The sequence below is a fragment of the Solanum tuberosum genome, unplaced genomic scaffold (genome assembly GCF_000226075.1).
Source record: "Solanum tuberosum cultivar DM 1-3 516 R44 unplaced genomic scaffold, SolTub_3.0 scf00186, whole genome shotgun sequence".
NCBI classification, from domain to species: domain Eukaryota; kingdom Viridiplantae; phylum Streptophyta; class Magnoliopsida; order Solanales; family Solanaceae; genus Solanum; species Solanum tuberosum.
In genome coordinates this window covers 251,199-263,720 of record NW_006239112.1, presented here as the reverse complement: position 1 = coordinate 263,720, position 12,522 = coordinate 251,199, and the positions used below count along the sequence as shown (strand labels likewise).

The 12,522-nt window shown below is 40.3% G+C and overlaps 1 protein-coding gene across 1 annotated transcript; it reads left to right on the top strand.

Annotated features, from left to right (window-relative positions):
* The first annotated feature begins 2,021 nt into the window (after positions 1–2,021).
* On the top strand, positions 2,022–3,675 carry LOC107061989 (uncharacterized mitochondrial protein AtMg00860-like). Its single transcript, XM_015312109.1, has 2 exons — positions 2,022–2,117; positions 3,334–3,675. Exons 1-2 carry the CDS (start codon positions 2,022–2,024, stop codon positions 3,673–3,675), a joined length of 438 nt encoding a protein of 145 aa, XP_015167595.1.
* Positions 3,676–12,522: the final 8,847 nt, after the last annotated feature.

The window sequence follows — 12,522 nt, the reverse complement described above, 5'->3', positions numbered from 1 at the left end:
TGATACTACACTTGCTCTTTCTTTTTTACTACAAGGAATCTTTAGGCGGCTACAGACAGACCTCGGTTAGGAGATCTTTGACCGCGACCGAATTCAAGGGTAAGCCAGTTCTTTCAGGCTGCCATGGATCCTTCTCTTGTTTAGTCCACTCTTTTCGGACTAAACTATTTGTTTAGGCTGTTTATGTTTAACTTTCGGGGTTGCACCCCTTTTCGTAGACTTGTTGGTTAACAGAGTTTTGGTACAATGACATTTAGTTCTAGGGGTTGAATTTTCACAAATAGTTGTTGGTTTAGACCTTCGGAGTTTATGGGAACTCCGTATTTTATTTAGTCATTTAAACCTTCTTCCGTATCTTTAAATACTTTAGTTTCTTAAAACTTCTTAGTTGAGTTGTAGTAATGGTTCTCCCACAAGAGGGTTAGTATGGGTGTTAATCACGATGGTCTGGGTCGTGACAAAGTTGTATCAGAGCCCTAGGTTCGTTAATCTCATTGTACCAAAATGAGTCTAGTAAAGTCTTAAAGAACGGTAAGGAGACATCAATATTTTTTCTTCGAGAGGCTATAGGACTTTATGAAATCTCTCTATCTTATATTCTCTTTTTGTGGTATGACTGGATTCCAATTGGTAACTGGTGATCCAAATTAGTATCTAATCACTTTCACTCTTTTGTCAATGGATGGTTAACACGCGATACAACAACGTTAGGCTGTAACTCCCATCAATGAGCTAGCAGAGGAGTCCGCAGCTAGAGGCTGTGGTAGAGGTAGGGGTAGGGAAAGAGGAAGGGGCAGAGGCTGAGGAAGATTGGCACCCGTCAGAGGTGGAGCCCCAGCTAAGAATGTTCCTTAGGGAGAGGTCCCTCATGCACCCCAATAAAGGGTAGAAGAGAATGTGGAGATCAAAGACGAGGAGGATGTTGGACCAGAGGAGGGTGCACCGGCTAGGAATACCAGCATTCCTCCCTTAGACCCAGTGTTAGCTAAGCAAATCATTTCTTTTCTGGATGGGTTGGTCGGCCTAGGAGTCCTTCCAACCGTACAAGCTGCTCAACCTCCGATCAACCGCCCCGTAACTGCTACTATCCCAGGGTGGATGGAGCATTAGGCACTAATGCCTTTTTTCGTCCGCTATTAGGTCCTGTGATGACTAGTACTGAGCATGACATGTTGACTAAGTTTTTGAAGTTGAAGTCACCTGTGTTCCATGGTTCTGAGAGCGAGGATGCCTATGAGTTCATTCCGGATTGCTATGAGAGGTTTCACAAGTTAGGCATTGTACACTAGCATGGAGTAGAATTAAGGAACTTTTAGCTTCAAGGTGAGACAAAGCAGTGGTGGAGGGGCTATGTGGAATGCAGGTCGCCAGTCTTGTCCCCTCTCACTTGGATGTAGTTTTATGCTCTGTTCCTGGAGAAGTATGTGCCCCGGACTTTGCGGGACCGAAAGAATGATGAGTTTATGGATTTAGAGCAAGGTGGTATGACTATAGCTACCTATGAGGCGAAGTTACATACTTGTCTAGATATGCTACCCAGTTGGTCCCCTACAGAGAACGAGAGGATTCATCTATTTGTCAAGGGATTGAACCCTGAGTTGCAAGTATTGTCTGTTCACATGACCTCTGCAGGTAAATGTTTTAATGAGGTGACTGACTTTGTGTAGAAAGTGGAAGGAGTTAGACTTGATGGGCAGGCCAAGGCCTTGGCTAAGAGGCCTAAGAGAACAGGTAACTTTCATGGTTCTTACTCCAGAGGTTCAGGTAGGCCGATAATTGCAGCCCAGCCATTTCAGTCAGCCCTGCTGCTTCTACAGGTAGCTACTCGAGAACTCTACAGCAAAATTCCATTCAGGATAGTCAGGGATCCGCACCTGCGTCAGACAGCAGGCCATCTTTTGACTACAGTATTTACAATTTTGGAGAACCTAGGCATATGAGGAGGGATTGTCCCCATCCGTGCATGTCTGACCCCATGCAGCAACAGGCTAGAGCAGTGGTACCAGCAGGAAGCGGTAGTAATGGCAGAGGATGTCCACATGGTGGAAGAGGAGGAAATTTGTGAGGTCGTGGAGGCTGGGGAAATGGTAATGCAGGTAGAGGATAAGTGCAGCCAGGTAAGGAGGTTTCCCATCAAGATGACAGGGCTCAGTTTAATGCCTTTCCGGGTAAGACTGCGGTTGAGGTGTATAATGAAGTGATCACAGGTACTATTCTTGTCTGTGACCGAATGGCTACTGTTTTGTTTGATCTAGGTTCTACTTTTTCATATGAGTCAATTCAATTTGCCTTGGAATTTGAGGCGGTATGTGATGTGCTTGATTCCCTCATCCATGTTTCTTCCCCAGTTGGAGAGTGTCATAGTCACCAATGTGTATCGCGCTTGTCTTATTTTCTTTATAGGTTTTCAGACTTGGGTTGACTTGGTTATTTTGGATATGACTGACTTTGATATAATCTTAGACATGACTTTGTTGTCCCTCTATTATGCTATGCTTAATTGTAATGCTAAGTCTACGACTCTAGAGATCCTGGGTAGGGAAAAGTTAGAGTGGGAAGGGGTATATAAGCCTAAGCCAGCTAAGGTGAATCTTTCATTCGGGCTAGAAAATTGGTGGGGAATGGGTGTTTGGCTTATCTGGCTCATATTCGGGATGTTGATGTTGACTCTCCCTCTGTTGAGTCTATTCATGTAGTGTCTGAATTCAAGGAAGTGTTTCCTACCAATTTGCCTGCTATGCCTCTAGTTAGGGATATAGATTTCTGCATTGACTTGGAACCAGACACTCTCCCCATCTCCAGTCCTCCTTATCGCATGACTCCGGCAGAAATAAAAGAGCTTAAAGCTCAAATCCAGGAGCTTCTTGATAAAGGTTTCATCCATCCTAGTGCCTCCCCGTGGGGTTCTCCTGTCTTGTTTGTTAAGAAGATGGATGGTATTATGAGGATGTGCATAGACTACCGGCAGTTGAATACGGTCACCATTCGAAATAAGTATATGTTGCCTCGAATAGATGATTTTTTGAATAATTGCAGGGTGCGTCAGTTTTCTCTAAGATTAATCTAAGGTCCGCTTACCATCAGTTAAATATTAGGACTGAGGATGTACCCAAAACGGCATTTAGGACCCGATATGGGCACTGTGAATTTTTAGTGATGTCGTTTAGGTTGGCCAATGTGCCTGCAGCCTTCATTAGTTTGATGAATGGTGTGGTTAAACCATTCCAGGATTATTTTGTCATTATATTTGTTGATGACATTTTGGTTTATTCAAAGAGTAAGGAAGAGCATGCCGACCATCTTCGTATTATTTTGGGCGTTCTTGGAAAACAGGAGTTGTATGCCAAATTTTCCAAGTGTGAGTTTTGGTTGACTTCAGTTGCCTTCTTGGGGCATGTGGTTTCAAATGAAGGGATAATGGTAGATCCTCAAAATATCGAAGTAGCCAAGAATTGGGTCCGGCCTGGCTCTGTGACTGAAGTTAGGAGTTTCGTGGGGCTCGCCAGCTACTATCGTCGGTTTGTGAATATGTTTGCTTCTATCGCAATGCATTTTACAAGGTTGACTAAAAAGAAGGTGCCTTTCAAGTGGACTGACAAATGTGAAGAGCGTTTTCATAAGCTCAAGACTCTTCTAACCACAGAACGTATTATGACCTTGCCGGTGGAAGGTTAAGATATCATTATTTATTGTGATGATTCGCATTCGGGCATCGGTGTTGTGTTGATGTAGAAAAGAAATGTCATAGCTTATGCATCACGACAGCTGAAGGTGCATGAAAAAAATGTCACATTCCGACACATGTATATCGGATCGGGTGTCACGTTCTGACACATTAACAGTTTGGGTGTGGGTTCCATGAGAGGACCACTTGTGAATTTCGTTCATAGCTAATTGTCATTGAAATTTGGAAATTGTATGTTGCTCCTAAAATGATAACTGAATTATGTTTTCTATATATGTGTGCCTACTGCGTTGTAAATGCTTGTGTATATTGTGCTTATGGGAGCATCTGCGTGATCCTACGAGTACACCGTGGTTTCGTGTACTGATACTACACTTGCTCTTTTTTTTTTAGTAGATGGCATCTTCAGGCGGCTATCGACAAACCTTAGCTAGGAGATTTTTGTCCGCTACCAGATTCAAGGATGAGCCAGTTCTTTCAGGCAGCCATGGATATTTCTCTTGTTTAGTCCACTCTTTTCAGACTCAGACTATATGTTTAGGTTGTTTATGTTTAGCTTTCGGGGTTGCACCCCCTTTTCTTAGACTTGTTGGTTAATAGAGTTTTGGTACAATGACTTTCAGTTCTAAGGGTTGAATTTCTGCAAATAGTTGTTGGTTTAGACCTTCGGAGTTTATGGGAACTCAATATTTTATTTAGTAATTTAAACTCACTTTCGTATCTTTAAATTCTTTAGTTTCTTAAAATTTCTTAGTTAGGTTGTAGTAATGGTTCTCCCAACGGAGGATTAGTGTGGGTGCCAATCACGGCTGTCTGGGTCATGGCAAAAATTTTGAAACTTCTGATTTTAAAAATCTTTAGATATTTGTGTGACATTTAGTAATTTCATTAAGACTAAAAGGGGAATCATAAATTTTAATTATTTTTAATTATTGTAAGGTGACATTCTTTTGGGGATGGACAAAAAAGGAAAGGGTGACACATAAATCGGAGAGATGGATCATTTGCTTTCTAGTTGAAAATAATATTTCAAATTTTGAGTTGTGTTTAGACACTACCATAAATTGGAATTGTTTTGCTGAATTTTTTCAGTGATTTGAAGTCAAAATGTTAAAATAAAATTTTGGAATTTTTTCAAATTTAGAAAGCGATAAATTCTGAAAAATTGCTATAGTTCTATGTCGATACAATTTTTTGAACAAACACTAGGAAAAGAGGTATAAACTATTTATGCTCGAATGGGCACTAGCTTTTGTTCTATGAGCATATATAGCAATGTTCCGCACTAACTGTTTACTCCAAGTCAATGAATACATTACACATATGACATATCTTAACTTACACTTTTATAGATAACCATAATTATTTAATGCATTGTTGTCTTTTTGATCTTATAAAAGGTTCTGGTCGTCTGAATTTTTGACTTACACTTTTATAGATAACCATAATTATTTAATACATTATTGTATTTTGGATCTTATAAAAGGTTCTGGTCCTCTGAATTTTTGTCATATGGGACAAGTCAATAGAGTATAGTTGTAAAGCTGCAAAAACTGTAGTGGTTGATGGGCACTGCAATCGAGGCGCAGAAAGGACATCAAACAATGACCAATGGCGTTCCTCCTAGGTTTTAGTCTCTCTAACAAAGAAAATAGAAGACAAGTAACAACCTAGTTTTTGCTATTATTCCACTTTCTAAATTATTAGTTTTTGCTATGATCCCACTTTCAGCTTCCTTCCCGCATGCAATGGACAACTCAAATAGGTAATGGGAAATACTGGACATCTAAATTGTTGTCTTATTATTTTGGGGAATTTTGAACTATTCATTTAACTATAGTTAATTAATTGACGTGTATTTATTAAATAACTAATTTTAGTTAATGCTTAATGGGTCATTGATACGCTCAAATTACACCTCTGCATAAGCGATAGTTATCAAGTAATGAACCCAAATTGTTGGTTGGGGTCGATCCTACGAGGAATATGGTTTAGACTTAAACTTAACTTACAATTGTCTCTTTTTTAGTCAAACTATTTTCGAGAAAAGTAAGCAGGGAGTTTGTGTAACTAAAGTAACAGATTGTTGATTTGCATCAATAAGTAACAAGTAAACAAGATTCATAGTTTGAGATATCAATATATGATTGAAACTAGGGTATATGTGTTCCCCACAGGCTCTTAACGTAGTAATCCTAATTAAATTCATAATTAGGTTAATAGAATTCATAAACTTACCATTCAAATAGATGAAAACCGAAATCTTGAATTGAAATTCAAAGTATACTTGCATAAACCAACTTCCAAAATTAAATTGCTAAGAGTTTGCAAAATAATTCCAAAAGACCAAAACAAAAGTATACAAAATTGAAAACGAAAAATACAACCCATATTTATAGAGTTTAAATCCTAAACCAACTAGGAAACAAAATAAGGAAAATTAGTCTAGGACGCGGTTTTGACTAACGGCAAGACCTACGGCCCGTGGTCTACCTCCGTGGACCAACACTTCAAAAATAATTCAGGTATTGGTACTTCAACTTTCTGATCACAAACGACGGATGTGCAGGACGGGTCGTCACTAGACCTACAGTCTGTCGTTAGCTTTGTGGTTTCACACTTCTTCATATTTCCCTTTTCTTCAACCTATGATGCGCTACCTATGAGCAGTCACTGGACCTATGATCCGTGGTTGGCTATATTGGTTGTTGCTGCTGCCAATTTTAGTCTCATTTTCACTCAACTGCTTCCAAACCAATTTGCAAAAGAGTACATAAAAACATTATTTCTAATAACAAAATAGCTCAAGACACACACAAACTCTAACTGAAATGCATCGACAGTACCGTAAACGCACGGTATATCAACACCCTCAACTTAAACTTGTTGTTTATCCTCAAGCGACACACTAAAACTATAAACGACACTTATGTAGAAGAAAGCACACAAACTCGAGCAATCATATGGCTTTCTCAATGAACTCCATCACTTAGTACAAATCTTTTCATCTTGACTCAACAAGCTAGCTCATGTTGATCAAAACATGACATAGACAAACCAATAGACATCAAAACATACACTTTTCAACAATCACCAAGGTACCAATTCTCCAACAATGTAACTAGTGCTCTCACTTCAAAGAAATCTTTTTTCACACCATAAATCTGATTTTTAAGTTTAAGGAATCAATCAACACTCACACTCAGAAGTGAATTCAAATACAGTTAGTGCTCAATACCATAAGCTTGCCCTTATTTTCTCTGCACAGATGTGACTTTGACTTTTTCGCTCTTCTTTTTTTCACATATTTTTACTTCTTGTTTCTTTGTTTCTTATCATTATTATTATTCTTTTTGTTTCTTATGACTTCAGTCACATCTTTTTCTATCTTTTTCTTTCTTCTACACACAACTCTTTTCATATCCTTTTCTTTCGATTTCCTTTTTCGTTGCCACCCTCAAATTATGTATTTTACATGAGTTGAGGTGCACAATATCCAATGTCAGAGCAGGGCCAAGATTAAGGTAACGTTTTGAATTAGACACCCTCAACTTAGGCTTTTGGCCTAAGTTAAGGTGCACATGTCAATAGAGGGCCCAGGGTCAAAACAGTCTTTTAGGGAAGGTGAGTCAGGTGTATTGAAATAAGTGGTCTATTTTAGGCAAAAACATTTGGATTAAAGGGAGCATTGATTTATTTTGATTGAAATATTTTAGGCTTAAGTGGACTCATTTGAACAAGGGCCTATGATCATTTCCCAATTCCTAGCCTAGATTGTCTTAATAGGTCCAATGGGGCATGTTCTAGATTGGCACATACAATATGAATATACAAAATCCAGTCACACACAGTTGGCAGATTGTTTCATTACCGGATTATTGAATTACCCAGATCAAGTTTTACCTTAAGTCATGCTATCATACCAGTTCCTTATCATGTCACGTGAAGATCTAACACATTCAACTCATCAAACCTATAGATCTAGCACATTTCAAAATTTTGGACAGGTATTAATTTCATGCTCTTATGCCATCATACGTTCATTCTTCTACTTACTTCTACACATACAATCCTAAACATGTTGGTTCAATAATAAAGCAAATCAGTCCCTTGGGGAAAAAGAACATACGCAAGAAAACCCCAAGCGAGGATCATGAGTTGGGTTACTCAGACTTCACCCTATCACTCACAACCCATTTACCCCACCCCCAATAAAATATGGTGCAATTTCCCTCAATGATCGAATAAAATAAAAGTAAAGTGTAGGGTGAAGCAAACTTGTGGCGCATATGCGTCAAAGATCCATCAAGAGATGGATGGGTCTGGTTTCCCAGAACCCGCTGGATCAGCAACAGGGACATCATCAGTAATGCCCTCATCAATAGTAGGAACACCATCAGTAGTGCTCCTCAAACCCAATGCACCAGCAAACTCCATCTCACGAGCTCTCCTCTAACGCAACTCCTCCTCAAACAAATACTGTCTCTAGGCAGCCTCAATCTCCTCCCTCTCCCTTTTTTTAGCTCGGCGAGCCACATCAGCATCAGAAGTATGTATAGAAGAATGGTGGCACTTCACATGTGATCGGGAAAGGAGGGGTCGGGTGGTGGTACATTATTGCTAAAAAGGTCAGTCATCACAACCTCATCCTCTTCAACCTCAGGTGCAGCCTTCGATACAATCTCAACAGGGGCTAGAAGGGCAGCAACATCCGAACGGAGGCTAGCCAACTCATTTTGGAAAGTGGTGATGTTAATGATAGGTGTAAGCCTCTCCAACACTCTCAACTCAAAGGCATCTAGGCGCTGGTGGACTTCCTGAATCTTTCTATCCATCATCTGCTCCATATGAGCCTAAGACTCCTCAACAGATCGCAACATCCAAGGCCTCATGTGCTGCAGCAGAGTGGCCATTTGTGTCTCTAACTTCTGGACTCGAGATAGAGGAACTACAGTGGACCTTGAAGAGGGAGTGGCTCTGGATGAACTCGTAGCCTGACTAGTGGCAGTAGATAGGGGAACCTATGCATCTGTAGTAGTGGGAGGTATGGAGGTCTCATCAGCTTGAATCTTCTCCACATCCTCAGCAAGATCAGTACCCAAGGGAGGTAGGTCAACCTGTGGATCCCTCCATGGTGCAACAAGGTTTGCATTGTCTCGAATAAGGACAATGTCCATAGTCTTGGTCGCCCCAATCAGAATATCACATTGAAAAATAGGCACTACAACAGCCCTGCACAGATGAAATATGAGACAATGAAAAGGAAACGTGGTAGTGGTCTTAAGGGCCCTGTCATGAATCTTAGCGATCAGAATCCAGGCGAAGTCAATCTCAAGTCCTTCCACAAGTGTTTCCAACATCACAGCCCTATCCTTAGTAACAACGTTATCTGCATGAGTAGGGGACAGTCTAGTACGCACAATAGTCCAAAAAAAGTTCACAATGAAGCTCAGAGTAGCCTTTCTAATAGGCAAATTCATATTGCGTACCCACTTGGTACGCTCCCCCTCATCTCCAATGTGACGGGCCATCCAACGGAGTAAACTCTCTCTCTCTTCTCGGCATCCCTCTGAAATGCCCCACTATGAACCACGCCCATCTTGTAGCCATACTCATCTGTATTACTCGGCATAGTATGGACTGGGACATATATGAACCGGCGGATAGTGGTCTCGGAGATATCAACAGAAATATTCCACATCAAAGTAGCCTGAAGTGGGGGTTGAGCTATCGGCTTATCCCATTTAGAAATAAAGTTACGGACAGTAGCGGCGTATGAGGCATAGAAATCTCGAGACATCTCCTCACTAAATTTTCTCGAACTCCGTGTCATCCACTCACACTTGTGTTTGTTGAATAGCTCCTCAATAGTGGGAACGGTGTGGAGGCTACCTGTAAGTACCCGGCGCTCCTCAGTAATGGTCCGGGTCTACCTATTAAGCTCGTTCATGTTATTCCTATCATAGTATAACTAGTATTGGCCCTTCACATACCACTTATTTGGCTCGGTGGTAAGTAGAAAGGGGTACATGGGTATGCCTATCGAGTCATGAGCCTCTCCGGAGATGGTGGCATAGGACATCGAGGATGGTGTAAAGCTGGAACAAGATCCAGACTGTGACTCTGAGCCGGAATGCAACTCCTCAGCAGGTTGGGCCCCCTCCTCAGACAGGGAGGAAACTACGGGGGTGGTAGAGGAGGGATGCTACTCATTAGAAATAAGTCTCTGCCTATTCCGGCGTCTAGTGGTCAAAGGGGCAGTGGGGGCTCTCCTTTTCACCGGTGTGTACTCTTCCCCGTTGGAATCATGAATAACCCGATGTGAGGGTGCAACTGACTTGGATTTTCCTTTTCTGGAGTAAATGAATACCTCTTTTGGAGCCATGGTACCTGTGGAAGACTAGTTAGTACTAAAACAAGTCAAAAAGAACCACAGAATAATTTTAGAACACCCTTAGGACGTAGACAAAAATTAAAAAACTTGACAGGTAGTGGTTGTTTTTGGGACCTACAGTGGGTACCTACGGTCCGTCGAAGGAGTGACGTCCTGTGGGTCCCCTCCATAGGTTAAAGTTCCCAATTTTGGGTCTTTGATGCTGGAGCCAGGCATGTGCAGAACGGTCCGTCGATGGAACAACGGACCGTAGTCCACACCGTGGTTCACAACTTAGCAAAAAACATTTGTGCAGGGTAGTGATGGACCACGACATAGGGTCCATAGGTGGACCTACAGTCCGTTGGTGGTGGCCGCTGATCAATATTGTTCCAGGCATGAATTTCAACTTTTATTAAACACATTAATTTCAACAATCAATAAATCAATCTAAGTCTAAACATGCATTTCAACATGTTATGTGGTAGTTCGTCATTCCTAGGGTTTCATTTATTCACATTCCTCAATCAATCACTTAACTAGTGAAACCCTAAGTCAAAACACCCACTTAGACATTGAATCCTCTTTGTTTGGTTAATTTTAACAACACACTCCAATTACCATCTTTCCAAGGGTAGTTTTAAGACTAGTTTGTACCAAATTATCATGCAAATTCTGTCACGACCCAGGGGTACATTCTAGATAAAACATGATGTAGTTGACCCCGAAGGGTTCTCATACAAGCCCTTAGCATATAATCACATAAGATACTAGAAAAGTGCGGAACTTTAACACATTTTTCATACAATCAAAGTCTTTACAAAAGCAAAGCGAAAGTCTTAGTACACTTTTGTCACAAACCATCTACTACAATACTTTGAATAACTATTGGGACAAAGCCCATACAATAGTCTCAAAACATGAAAATAAAAGACAGAAAAGGAAATTGTGGCTTTATCCTCGAAGCTATGAGGACTCACCAAGTCTTCAACTCCTTGCAACTTCTAGAAACCTATCTCCAAGAATAGAACTCAAATCTCTGAACCCTACATTTGATTAGAATGTAGGAAAAGTATGTGTTAGTACAAAAGTACTATATATGATAGCTAGCATAAAATTATAAGAGCATAACAACATAAGGGTTAGTCAACATAAGACATGATCCATAAGCATAAGAGACAATATCATAGTCATGAACAACGTCTCCAGCATAAGCATCATATAAGCATTAGTCATCATAAAGCATAGTCCATATACATAATCAAGTTTTAGATTTTCATTTCATAAGAGAACCATTTCATAAATAGCTTCAAGTCATACTCGTGCAATGTATGAGTAAGACCCCATAATCCCACTCACACTAAGTACCACCTTAGGCCATCATAATCCTATTTACCATCTTATGGTCTCATCTTTAGCTTAACATGTTAAGGATGTCAATTATAGCAGCAACTCAACTAGCATACACATCTAAAAGAAACACTTCATGAGTCACCTCAAGGCAAGCTTGTGCAATGCATGAGCAAGATCCCATAATCCTACCCATGCTAAGCTAGACACTTTAGGGTCTTCATTTATGTTTATCATTTGTTATTCTCATAGTTAACATATTTCTCATAGAAAAGGGAATCCCTCCCCTTTAGTCAAACATATCATGGAAAGCAACTATAGCAACAATCCATCAAAGCACACATCATATAAGACAACACTTCTTAGGTAACCTTAAGTCATACTTGTGCAATGCATAGATGAGACCCCAAAATTCCATCCATACTAAGTACTTCTTTAGGTCATCATACTCATGTTTCTAAATTAGAGACTATTCCCTCTTTGAAAGCATTGGAACACTAAGAGGCACTTCATTAAGCATATCTTAGTTCCTCATTGGTTTGAACCCTAGGAGATACTACATTAGGTACATCTTAGTTCATCATGGTTTTGAACTCTAGGAGATGCTTCCACAAGTATAATTTTAGTTCATTAAGTTTGTGTTGGACTTCTAGGATATGCTTTATCAAACATAATCTTAGTCCATTAGGTTTGAACTCTAGGAAATGCTTCTTCAAGCATAATCTTAGTTCATTACTAATCTTGTTGTAGTTGGGATATAGTCTTAACCGACATCAGAATATGTGAACTATCACATGATCCCCCCCAGTGTTCCCCACACCGTCAAGGGTTGGTACACTTGCCTAAGGTAGAACCGGTTCATTAGCTTAGTCGGATCCACTAGCTAATTTTCCTATGGGGCACATAGTTATGGGATACGGAGATTGCTACTAGAAACCCAAAACTCCACTAGGTGAAGGCTTCCATCTCATGAGACATACTTTGGGAAATTCGGACTCTACTGAGTGAGAGTTCCTATTTTGGAAGCCCAAACTTAACTAGATGGGAACCTCCATCTCATTTCAATATCCACTCGGTGCTAGGCCTAAATCCTACAAGATAATCATTAAGTCTC

Excerpts from the sequence above, each read along its gene's own strand:
- LOC107061989 (XM_015312109.1), top strand. The coding sequence starts at position 2,022 with ATGGCAGAGGATGTCCACATGGTGGAAGAGGAGGAAATTTGTGAGGTC. Across the intron at positions 2,118-3,333 it reads TAGAGGATAAGTGCAGCCAG|GAGTTGTATGCCAAATTTTC; the intron begins GTAAGGAGGTTT and ends CTTGGAAAACAG.